This window comes from Martes martes, assembly GCF_963455335.1.
Source record: "Martes martes genome assembly, chromosome: 14".
NCBI classification, from domain to species: domain Eukaryota; kingdom Metazoa; phylum Chordata; class Mammalia; order Carnivora; family Mustelidae; genus Martes; species Martes martes.
The window spans coordinates 38,941,897-38,955,176 of NC_137902.1; the positions used below are offsets into that span (position 1 = coordinate 38,941,897).

General features: G+C 39.3%; 1 protein-coding gene across 1 annotated transcript; it reads right to left on the bottom strand.

The window, feature by feature from the left end:
- Positions 1-529: 529 nt before the first annotated feature.
- LOC308355004 (olfactory receptor 6C74-like) lies at positions 530-10,887 on the bottom strand (the record flags this gene model as incomplete). Its single annotated transcript, XM_080822923.1, has 2 exons — positions 530-665; positions 9,926-10,887. 2 exons carry the CDS (start codon positions 10,885-10,887, stop codon positions 530-532), a joined length of 1,098 nt encoding a protein of 365 aa, XP_080679049.1.
- Positions 10,888-13,280: the final 2,393 nt, after the last annotated feature.

The window sequence follows — 13,280 nt, forward strand, 5'->3', positions numbered from 1 at the left end:
CTTCATAGAAGAGACTGGAGACCAGAGGACATTAGGGGCATGACATGACATAATTTTAAAGTTAGGATTTACCATCCCTGTGCCCCTTCCAGGATTCATGCTGTCTTGTGAGGGAGGTGGGAATGACAACAGTTCATAGGATTAACCCACTTAGGGGCACTCATGCACTCACTCTTCCATCAGTCCTCTCAATGAGTAACTTCTCTCATGATGCTGTTTGGCTGTAGCATCTCAATGCTAGGTTAAAGGTCAGCTATGTGGGATGTGTCTCTCTCACTAACCCACCCTGGGCCCAGTCCTCTGAAGGGCTGTTCATGAAACCAAACTCCTCATCCCTGAGTGGCACAGCCTGAAAGAGCCTCTCCTGTTTCTCTTGACCCCAGTAAGTCCACCAAGTCACCAGGACACCGAGGCCAGACACCCACAGGCATCACCTCATGGGGGGCAGTACTTCCTCCTCTTACAGCTGTTGTCTTCTAGGAAATCAAGAGCTTGCTCTAGGCTGAGGGCAAAGGAGAGGAGAAGGAAACTAACTTGTCACAGCTTGTTGTCCCAGAGTGGAGCCAATATGCATCTCGTGCTGCCAATGCTCTGAATGACGAAGTCCTGATTCCATAGCACTGAATGTTTCATAGCACAGCAAGGCTACGTGGCAGCCTGGACCACTGAAACCCCAGAAAGGAACAGACAGATTTAAGCAAACACATTTCACTGCCCCCAGTCCTGAGCTACATCCGGACTCTCAGATGACATAGTGTTCTGATGAGTCGTCTGGCTCTACCTCACCCAGTGGGTAGAAGCCCACCTGCCATGCAACATTACTGCCCACCTTTGTACACCAGTTAAGAACAGGGAGCTTCATTCGTGTGCAGCCCTAAGTGCTGCTGAGACAAGGGTCCTGCTGCAGTGCTCCATGTCATGGGCCCACCTGCTCCAAGACACCTTGCACTGCATCATGCTCCTCTGTCACATCCTCACCTTTCCACGTAGAGAAGCATCCTTGTTCTGCTGTATCAATAATGAGAAACTGCTGATATATAAGTCTGAGGCTCTGTGATATTTTTCCCAGGAGACTGTTTGGTCACCAAACATAATGGACGCAACCAGGGAGCAGAGAATGCAGGCCCCCAAACTTTTGTGATGATGAAGAGACAGGGTCAGAAAGTAAAAGCACAGCTGGTCTCCTGGGGGCAGCTAATTGGTCACTGTTGAGAACAAGTTATTGGTACAATCCTTTTATTTATCTCTCATTGTCTGTAGTGACACTGACTCCCAGATGTCCACACTGCTCTCTGCCAAGGTTTTTTCGTGGAAATTATATGTCAATTTCCCAAGGATTTCTAAAAACCCAACTGGAATGTAGCTACTGATTTGAGATAAAAGTCCAGACTACAATTTTCTATATGTGATGTATGCACTGACATCAGAGCATAGTTGTTGAGAGAACAGATTTTTATTTTTGAAAGAGCTGGATTATATCCTGGATTTCATGAGACTTTTGGGAAGATACTGAGGAAGTCCAACTTTCTTGGTCACTCATTCTTCATGCCTCCACCAAGGTTATAATTCTTTCATTGCATAATTGTATGTGAAGAATATTTTCTTTGTGATCCCCAATCTCTTTGAAAAAGGAAAGCACACTTTTTTTTTCCCTCTGAATGGAGTAAACAGGAATGCTAGGTGGTTTCTCTAACATCACTAACCAGGAAGGCCCCTCTCTTTTTTTTAAATGAACCTGGGAAGTGGATCCCCAGGTTTTTTCCTGATGCAGAAAAGGAAGAGATGTGGAGAATTGGTGTCCATAGCAACCACTGGCTTGAAGAAGTTCTTCTTCTCCTCAGTATCTCTGCTGGGCTTCTGTGGCAGGAGTGAGCCACTACTCTGTGGTCTGGCTTCCACTGAAAGCCGAAGAAGGGGACTAAACTCCAAAGTGTGTTTGTAGGCAACCCTGAAGCATGTGGTAGCTGGAAATTTGTTCTGCCTAAATCTGCCCTCATCAGAATTGATGTTATGTCAAGGTCCACACAAATATTATAGAAACTTTCACAAGTGTTTACACAGGTCCTACCTTCCCATGAATAGACAAAATCATTTTTGTAACATTTGTCCTTCTATCACTCTGCTTTCAGTTCAGGCTAGACCTGGACCTCATGGTCATACTCTAAGTTGAAGCAAGGGAAAATAAAGAATAATGGTAGATGAGTAACAGAAAATACAGCAATGTGAGACTATACATTTCAATGCTCAGATAAAGGCTCATTTGCATGGGGTTTTAATTTTATTCAGAGCTAGCTTCATGGTGCAGAAATACCTGTCACACCTGAGTGAGTCTGAATGCCAAGTTCATGGTGAGAAGGTGGGAGGAGAGAGACCGTACATGGTTTGACGGAAAGGCTCACAAAGTGGACACTAAAAGAAATGGGCTGAAGTAACTCTACACTGCATCTAGCACAAACAGTGGTGAGCTGGCACCAAGATAAGCTTCAAATTATCCTTGGCCTATAGTTTCTCTTTCTTGCATAGTGCCTTCATGGTTCGCCAATACCTAGGATTTCTTCTTTTTGGGGGGGGGGGCTTGGTTGTAATCATTTATTTTTGCTTTTTTTCCCTTGCCACAGGGACATATCTAGAAAGAAATTGCTATGGTCAATGTCTAAGGGGGTACTGCCTATTCTCTACTGGATTGTGTTGCTTTCTTGTCTCATACTCAGGTTTTTCAAACATTTTGAATTTATTTTTGTGTATGGTGAAATAAAGTGGTCCAGTTTCATTCTTTTCATGTTGCTGCCCAATCTTTCCAACAGCTTTTGTTGAAGGGACTGTCTTTTCCCTTTGGATATTCTTTCATGCTTTATTGAAGATTAATTGACCATATAGCTGTGGGTTCATATCTGGGTTTTCTATTCTGTTCTACTTTTGTGCCAGTACCAGTACCAGTGTTTTAATCACTACAGCTCTGTAATAGGACTCAAAGTTCAGAATTCTGATGGTTCCAGTTTTGCTTTTCTTTTTCATGATTGCTTTGGCCATTTAGGGTCTTTTGTGTTTCCATACAAATTTTAGGATTATTTGTCCTAGCTCTGTGAAAAATGCTATTGGTATTTTGATAGGGATTGCATTTAATGTGTAGATTGCTTTGGGTAATATAGATATTTTAAGAATATTCATTCTTCTGATTCATGAGCATGGAATGTCTTTCCATTTCTTTGTATCTTCTTCAATTTCTTTCATCAGCGTTTTGTAGTTTTCAGAGTACATGTCTTTCACTTCTTTGGTTAGGATTATTCCTAGGTATATTACTGTTTTTGGCAAAGCTGTAAATGGGATTGATTCCTTGATATCTCTTTCTGCTGCTAATTATTGGTGTCTAGAAATGCCACAGATTTCTGTACATTTATTTTGTGTTCTGTGACTTGACTGAATTTGTGTATCAATTCTAGCAATTTTGGGGTGGGGTCTTTAGGGTTTTCTGTATAGAATATCATATCACTTGTAAATAGTGAAAGTTTGGCTTTCTTGTCAATATGGATGCCTTTTATTTCTTTTTGTTGTCTGATTGCTGAGGAATTCCAGTACTATCTTAAATAACAGTAGTGAGAGTGGACATGCTTGTCTTGCTCCTGCCCGTAGAGGAAAATCTGTCATTTTTTCCTCATTGAGGATGACATTATCTATTGGTTTTTCATATATGGCCTTTATAATGCTGATTTATATTTACCTTTAAACAAACATCTTGAGAGTTTTTAATCACAAATGGATGTTATACTTTGTCAAATGCTTTTTCTGCATCTATTTAGAGGATTATAAAATTCTTATCCTTTCTTTTATTAATTTGGTGAATCACATTGATTGATTTTTGAATGTTGAACCACCCTTGCAACCCCAGAATAATTGCCACTTGATCATGGTGAATGCTTCTTTTAAAGTACTAATGGATTGGGTTTGCAGTATTTTATTGAGAACTTTTTTTATTATGTTTAGTTAGCTGATATATGGTATTTTTACATCTATGTTCAAAAAGGATATTGGCCTATAGTTCTCTTTTTTAATGGAGTCTTTGTCTAGTTTTGGTATCAGGGTAATGTTGGCCTCATGGAATGAATCTGGATGTTTTCCTTCTTTTTTTGTGGAATATTTTGAGAAGAATACGTATTAACTCTTCCTTAAATGTTTGGTAGAATTTGCCTGTCGAGCCATCTGGCCCTTATCGCCCTTCAAAAACCCCAGGAAGGGTGCTGCAGGAGGCTCCAACTCAGAACCCCATTTTTAAAAATAGCTCCAAAATCAGGGGTGGGGGAGAGCCTGTTTCCCCTCACCAAAAAACAGGAAGAATGACCTAATAACAGAATTTTTGTCAATACCAACACTACTCCAGCCAAATACCAACAAAAAAGCCATACCTCCTTCTAGTGGTTGAGCAGGGATTTTATCTTGCCTACCCATTCATGATAAAAGATAAAAATAAGAGGCGCCTGGGTGGCTCATTGGGTTAAAGCCTCTGCCTTCGGCTCAGGTCATGATCCCAGGGTCCTGGGATCAAGCCCCGCATCGGGCTCTCTGTTCGGCAGGGAGCCTGCTTCCTCCTCCTCTCTCTCTCTGCCTGCCTCTCTACCTACTTGTGATCTCTGTCTGTCAAATAAATGAATAAAAAATTTAAAAAAAATTTGAATAAAAATAAATCTCAATAAGCTAGGAGTAGAGGGGAACTACCTCAACTTGATAAAGAGTATCTATAAAAGGCTTAGAGGTAAGACTTCTTAGAGGTAACATCATACTTAATGCCAAAAGACTGAATGTTTCCCCTCTAAAATAAAGAAAAAGACAACTCTGGAAGTTTAGTCTCTGCAATAAGGCAAGAAAAAGAAATAAAATGCATGCAGATTGGAAAGGAAGATATAAAATCATCCCTATTGGCAGATGATATAAAAATTTAGAAAGCCCCAAATGAACTACAAACGTAGTCCCAGAATTAATAAGTGATTTCAGTAAGGTCATAGGTTACAAAATGAACACCCAAAAGAATCACATTTTTATATACTAACTATAAACCTGTGGAAACCTAAATTAAAAATACATTTCCACTTGCAGTAACTCCAAAGGAATGGTGCTAGAGCAATTGGACATCTACATGCAAAAATAAAGACAGAGAGGAAGAGAAGAAGGAGAACAAAAGAAAACCTCAAAGTCTGACAACTTAAAACAAAAAAACAATAAAACTAACTCAAAATGGATCTCAAACAAACATAAAACACAAACAGTTTTTAGAAAAAAATAGGAACTCTGCAGAATCTAGGACTAGGCAAAGACTTCTTAGACTTGACACCAAAAGTGTGATCCATAAAAGAAAAATTGGAAATCAGAGACCACATCAAAATTTTAAAAGTTTTGTTCTGTGAAAGTATATGAAAAGAGGATAAAAAGACAAGCTACAGACTGGGGAAAAATATTTGCAATCCACATTCCTGACAAAAGAATTTTTATATAATTTTTATATATTCCTTTATATATCTGGAATATATAAAGAACTTTTAAAACTCAAGAGTAAAAATATTAATAATAATAGTAAACCAATAGGAATATGGGCAAAGGACATAAACAGCCATTTCACCTAAAAGGTATACAAATGCCATTTAAGCAAGTGGAAAACATTCAACATCATTAGTAATCAGGGAAATGCAAATTAAAACAACAAACAAATGTTAGTACACACTTAACAGAATGGCTGAAAACATAGTGATAAGACCAAATATTTTTGAGGATGCAGAGAAACTGGTCCACCTATATACTGCTAGTGGGAATAAAAATTGGTACAAGCACTCTCAAAAATTATTTGACAGTTTCTTACAAAACTAAACATACAACTATCATACAACCCAGCAATTGCACCTTTGGGCGCTTATCCCAAAGAAATGAAAACCTGTGTTCACACAAAAACCTGTACACAAACACGAATGTTCATGGCAGCTTTACTTGTAAAAGCCAAAACTGAAATCAGCCCATATGTCCTTTAACAGGTAAATAAACATATCATACCATCCACACCATTGCTTACTATTCAGCAATAAAAAGGAATGCAATATTGGCATGTGCAATAGTTTAAACAAATCTCAAGGGAATCGTGCAGAGTTTTAAAAAAAAGATTCAAAAGGTTACATATCATATGATTCCAGTCTTGCAATGAAAACACTTTAGAAACACTTTAGAAACATGTGAGATGCCTGGCTAGCTCAGTTGGTAGAGCATATGGCTCTTGATCTCCAGGTAGTGAGATCAAGCCCCACATTAAGCACAGAGCTTATTTAAAAATGAAAGAAAAGAAAGGAAACCGAAGACATTACTTAGAGGTGGGAGGGTAAAGTAAGTGTAGCTTTTAAAAGGCAACAGGAGGGATCGTTGGGGTGTTGGAAATGTCCAGTATCTTTTTTTTTTTAATTAAATTTTTTATTTATTTTCAGTGTCCAGTATCTTGACTGTGCTGGTAGATACATGAACCAAGACAATGTGATAAAATTGTACAAGAGGTAAACACACACACACACACACACACACGAGTATAAGTAATACTGAGGAAATCTGAAAACGATTGGTGGATTGTATTAGTCAATATCCTGATTGTGATATTAAACTATAATTTTGCAAAATGTTATCATTGCAGGAAAATGAGCAGTGTACACAAATCTTCCTATTTCTTATAACTCCACGTGAATCTACAGTTCTTTCAATAAAAATTTCAATTAAAGAAGAAAAGGATAGTTTGGGAGGTTTGAGTGATGGTGTTTCATAAAAAGTAGTACATTCCCTGATTTTTCAAAAAATGGATATTTAATTTCTAATTGTAGTGAAATGAAAATAGTAATGCTAAAGGCTGATGAAAATGCAAAGACACTGGGTCACTCATGCATTGCTAATGGGAATGTAAAATGGTATAATCACTCTGGAAAACAGTTTGTCAGATTCTTGTAAAACTAAGGGTTTTGAAGGGGCGGGGTGGGAGGGTGGGGGAACCAGGTGGTGGGTATTAGGGAGGGCACAGATTGCATGGAGCACTGGGTGTGGTGAAAAAACAATGAATACTGTTACGCTGAAAATAAATAAAAAATTAAAAAAAAAAAAAACAAAACTAAATGTGTGATTACCATACAACCTAGCCATTGTGTTCTTAGGCACTTACCCCAGGAAAATGATATCTTATATTCATACAAACACCTGTACATGAATGTTCAGAGAAGCTTTATTTGTAACAGCTAAAAACTAGAAATGGGACACCAGGAAGATGGCAAGATAGGAGACCTCTGATTCTCCCCCCTCCTTCCCACAGACACCCTGAATAAACAGCTACACGCAGATCAATTCCCTCTGAAGGATATCCAGAAACTAGTTGAGACACTCCTACAATACCAGGCAACTGAGAAAATAGTCACATCAAAATAGGTGGGAAAAGCTGAGGCACTCTCACCATAAATCCCACCCCACATAGCACCTTACACTCAGGTGAGAACCCCTAACCCTCGCTTTTCCCGGAAGAGCAAAGGGCTTACACCACACATCTAGGGCCTCAACTTATAGGGCTGAAAACCAAAGGATTGGCTCCTAACTTGCCTATTTCTAGGAGCTGAGAGGCCCATCATAGACTAAAATCAGAGACTGACATTAAAGCAGCATGCAAAACTTTCCTCAGCTCTTCCCCCTGGGTCGACATAGAGCAAGCAGGCAAAAATGCCAGCTCTCAGATTCTCCGTAGAAGGGATTAGACTATACGTCTAAAATCTCAACTTGACCAGGTGCTACCTTGATGGTCAGGCTTCTAACTAGCCTGCATCTGGGAGCTGACAGACAGGAAGTCACTACGTTCCTAGGAGTCTGAATAAGCCAGTGGCCACTTTCTGTAGCTCCTTCTCCCCTGGCTTGCTCCAGAGACAGAACCAAGTCTCCAACTAACCTGCCTGTCTCTGAGATCCAACGGCCCCCAGCTTTCATCAGGCCTTTGAGGATGACAGACAGTAAAACAACAGTTTTAAAGAGTGTGGTCTGAGTGAGAATGCAGCCATTTCCCACAGGGCCTCTACCCAACTCAGCGAACAGTGAGTAGGGGATTCACTCTCCCAGCTGCTCACTGAGGAGAGAAGGAATTGGACCACGCATCTAGCATTCCCCACTTTTCTAGCTTCTGCTAGAAAGACAAGTTTCTATCCTACCAGTCATAGGGACTAACAGGGTTTGGCATACTTTAGTCTCCTGGGACATACTATAAACAAAGATAGTGGTTTGGATGAGCACAAAAGTTCAAGAAGTACCCAGAATCTCTCTGGGCTGATAGGGGAGGTTCATCTCCTACACTAGTCTGGTTCATGAGGCCAGGCTGTGAAAATTGGCAGAGGTGGCTATTTCATCTAATGCACAGAAACCAGAAACTCCGGGAACTCCCCCTTTTAGATTAGGTTCAGAAATTACTTATTTGGAAAAAGAAGGGACAAAAACACAGCTGTCCTTGGAAGATCATAACCCCCAGGACACTTTATAATCAAACCATTCCCAGGCAAAAAAAAAAAAAAAAAATCTAAATCAGCCAATATTTTTTGACAGTCTAAAATTCTTCCCAATCAGATTATGCCTTGAATATAAGTAATTCTCAAATCAAGCAGGAAGGAATACATGTGCTCGAGTCTGACGTATTGAAAATCAAATGCATAGCATGCACATGCCATGTGGGATGTGACCAGAACTACTTCCCACTATGGCCAGTTGTCCTCAGGTGGGAACCACTTCCTCCATGAATCTACAAACACAATAACTGACCCAATTTAATCCATTTTTTAAAATTATCAATTGCACTTATTTTTCTTTTAAACTTTCCTAATTATGAGATTTGTTAGCTTTTGCTGTATACAGGGTCAACTGTAACTTAGCTTAACCTGACAGACAGTGGCAGCTCCCACACCCAAAGTCACATTAGGTGAAAACATCTCTTCCATGTAGGGAGAAAGTTTGGTAGTGGGGTCACCTACCTTTCAGTAACCTATTGGGGTCAAGGCTTGGCAACATCAATTACAGGGGAAAAAACTGAACAGATTTTGAAGTTCTGGGATGCCTGGGTGGCTCAGTCAGCTAAGCATCTGCCCTCAGCTCAGGTCATGATCCCAGCATGCTGGGATCAATGTCCCGCATCAGGAACCCTGCTTAGCAGAGAACCTCTCCTCCCAACTCATGCTCTCTCTCACTATGTCTGTCTTTCTCTCTCAAATAAGCAAATAAAATCTTTTTAAAACTTTTTAAAGTTTTGCATTTTATTTCTATTTTAAGAAAGAGTTAAAGACAATTTTGTTGATAATATTAGATACATCCTAACCACCTGGAGTTACACTGAGCTATTTACACCTCTAAAACCAATAGACCCAAAGAGAGAACCAGCTTACTGTTGGTTCATTTACATAAAAGATCCAATTAATGAAATACCATTAATTTTCATTAGGCTATAATATTTTGACTTTATATAATTTCAGAACGATTTGCTTCTAAAGTTTCAAACCCTGAATACAAAAAATGGTGATGGTTTCTATCCTTTCTTAGTATCAGAAAACTCAAGCATAAGCATGTACCATGAAGAGTAATTATTATTATGTGATTGACAATTTTTTTTATTCCTAAAGAGTTTGTATTATGTGATTTATGTATACTGGGCTCTCCATAAATATTGTGTGAACTGAAACGAAAGACCACTGAGTAGAAAAATCATGGAAGATATTCTTCAGCATGATATAGAGAACTTAGAGGAATATTCAAATAGTGAAAAGTATTGTATTGCAAAGTAAAATTGTACCAGCCAGATAAAAATTAGCATAAGCTGGATCACCATGTGTAGAATTCTATAGAAAATATTTCTGCAATTGTGGGAAATTGAACTAGAAGACCAAGAAGATCCACTTACCCTCCAAAGCTCTGTTTCTGTAACCTCAATCTCGATAGAGCATCCCTCAGAGCCCGGTGGACCTGCTTGTTCCGCAGAGTGTAGATGACAGGGTTCAGCAGCGGGGTCACCACGGTGTTCACAAGGGCAGCCTCCCTGTTGGAGTCCAGCCTGTTCATTTGCTTTGGTTTCACATATATAAACAAACAGCTGCCATACATCAGAGAGAGGACTACGAGGTGAGAGGAACAGGTGGAGAAAGCTTTCTGTTTCTCCTTGGCTGATGGGAGTCGCAGGATTGTGACTACTATGTTGCTGTATGCAATGATGGTTATAATAAGGGATGTCAACAGGATAAAGGAAGTGAGGACAAAGGCCAACATTTCAGTGGAGCTGGTGTCAGAACAAGAGAGATGAATCAGGGGGCCAAGGTCACAGAGAAAGTGGGGGATGACATGGGGGCCACAGAAGGATAACTGGAAAACTTTCACTACCAGCCCAGTGATGAGAGGGAAGGCCAAAGAGAAGCAGGCAGTGACCAGGAGGAAGCAAGTCTTTGGGTTCATGATGGTCGGGTAATGCAGAGGCTTGCAAATGGCCACATACCGATCCAGAGACATCACTGCCATGAGGAAGAAAATTATCGACCCAAAAAATAAAAAAGAAAAGGCTTGTATGAGACAAGCAGTAAAGGAAATTGTTTGCCTTCCCAAAAGGAAGATGGACAGCAGTTTAGGAATAACTGAGGTGATAAAACAGCATTCAGAGAAGGAGAACGTGCTGAGTAAAATATACATTGGTGTCTGGAGGCGATGGTCAACCCAAGTGATGGTGATGATCACCACATTTCCTGTGATAGAGGCCAGGTATGCCAGCAGATGGATCAGGAAGAAGACATTTCCTAGGTCCTGGATGACTGGAAAACCTTCCAGAATGAATTCTTGGATTGTTGTCACATTCCTCATCTCCATAGTGATCTCCATTTCTCTATCATCAACTCTGCTGGATCTGTCAAACAGAAAATGCCACCACCAAAGAATAAAAATTTAACTGATGGCCACTATCAAAAAGCAATAAATACTAGTTGCAGCTACAATTCTGAATGAGGAATCACTTATATAATTTAAATGTTATATTATAAATTATTTTGAAATTTGTCAATTATTAAATTGTAAAAATTGAAGGTTTATTGTTCATTTTTAATATAATTTTTAATGTGCAACTTAACTTTTCTAGAAAATAATATATTTGAATAATAGCCCACAAGGTAAACACTGTAAAATAAAAATTATTTTCAAATAACATATAAACCCAACAGATAACAGTGAAGGCTGTCATCCCACAGAAAATATTTTTATGGGGTCACAATGTTAATTTCTATGCTTCAGGTAGCATATACAATATATAAAGCCCTCCAAAGCACTGACTTTAGCCCTCTGGAAAAAGAAAGTGTGGGGGAGGGAGCCGTTTTCCTATTAGCATGTTCCAAACCAGTTATTTTCCTGAAGTTGGTTCATCCTGAGTTCTTTACCCAAAACTTTAAGACTGAGCAGGAAATCTAGTTTATCACAGTATCTCATAACTACCCATTCCTTGGGTTTAAGGGAAACCATGTCTAAAAATGGGAGTGAGGGGTGGTTGCCTTACTTGGTTGTTCAGAACCAATGAGAAAACATTTAAATGTGCATCAGTTTCCCTCTCACTCTACACACCTGGCAGAACAGAAGATTTTCTTTCTGCTATTAGTCATATTACCTTTCAACATTGTTTTCTGGGAATATTTTTGTTACACTGGAAAATTTCAGTGTGGTGGAATTATAAATATATTCTCATTGCAATCACTATAGGAACATTCATTTTTTTCTTTCCTTAAAGATTTATTTATTTGAGAGAGAGAATGAGAGAGCATGGGGGCACAGAGAGAAAAGAAGAATCCCTGCTGAGCAGGGAGCCCAATGCAGGGATCAATCCCCGCACCCTGGGATCATGACTGAGGAGAAGGCAGACGCTTAACCAACTGAGCCACCCAAGCACCCCAGGAACATTTGTTTTTTTAATAATGCCAGTGCCTAGCTAGAAGCTGAATGAATTGTCATGTAATCTTTGGGAAAGGATTCAGGCATATGTTGGAAATCAGTGCTCTAGTAAGTCACCATAATTAAATTGTATTTTACTTAATTCTTTTACTTAGTTAAAACGATTACATTAACTATGCATGATCCATAATACAAACTTAAACATTACTAGTCTCTGCTTTAAATATTTGACTTATCTGGGGGTGCCTGGGTGGCTCAGAAGCCTCTGCCTTCGGCTCAGGTCATGAACCCAGGGTCCTGGGATAGAGCCCCGCATCAGGCTCTCTGCTCAGCAGGGAGCCTGCTTCCCTTCCTCTCTCTCTGCTTGCCTCTCTGCCTACTTGTGATCTCTGTTAAATAAATAAAATCTTTAAAAAATAATAATAATAAAAATATTTGACTTATTAGATTGCAAGTTATTCCCATGGCCAAGTACTCACCAAGAATCAGCTCACAGGAAACACCTTCTTTGACAATGTGCTGCTTTTTTCTTCCAACAAACCAGGATCTTTCCTCAAAGCTAATGAAAGGGGGAGGTGAGATGTACTTTCTGGGGAACTTTTAAAGAAATCAATGAATGCCTATGTCTTAAATTAATACGAAATTATTAAGGCTAATTTTTTTCATGGAAGACAGAGATTTCTAAACTCTGGAAGATTAACAGTCATAGTTTTCCCCTATGGCAATTGGAATGATAAATCCTAGATCAAGACAATAGAAACTGCTGTAAATATGCACAAGAATATGCTGATGTAACCATTTAAAATTCCTGAACAAATTTATATCCATTCTATGGGATATAGTGACACAGTACATCACAAACATCAACTCTGGTGGGTTGTGCATCCAAAACAGAAGAGAGTCAGGAAGAAGAAACAACAAACTTTACTTTCCTTTGGACCGTCTCGCTAGTCATTTTCTTATCAACTACTTGCTTCCCACCTTTCAGAGTAGGTGAAGATCATTGAAGCCATAAATGAGAATATATTCAAGTGCCCTGATGATATATTTACCACAGAGTCATTTACCATCCCTCATGAGGACATGCAGGGTCCAAAAGGACAAACCTCTGGAATATTCAAGATTCATTAGAGGAGTACCAAAAAAAGGGAGCACGAACTTAAATCACAACAGAGTCCCAGAGGACATTTAAGTGTTCATATTTGGAAATTAGAAATTTCAGCAGAAACATACCCTAATTACCATTTCACCGCATATGGTGGCATACTATCACCATCCTCAGGAACATATGCAGTCCTTTGCACAAGTCCTCAAAGGTATATTTGCCATGAGCGCCCTAG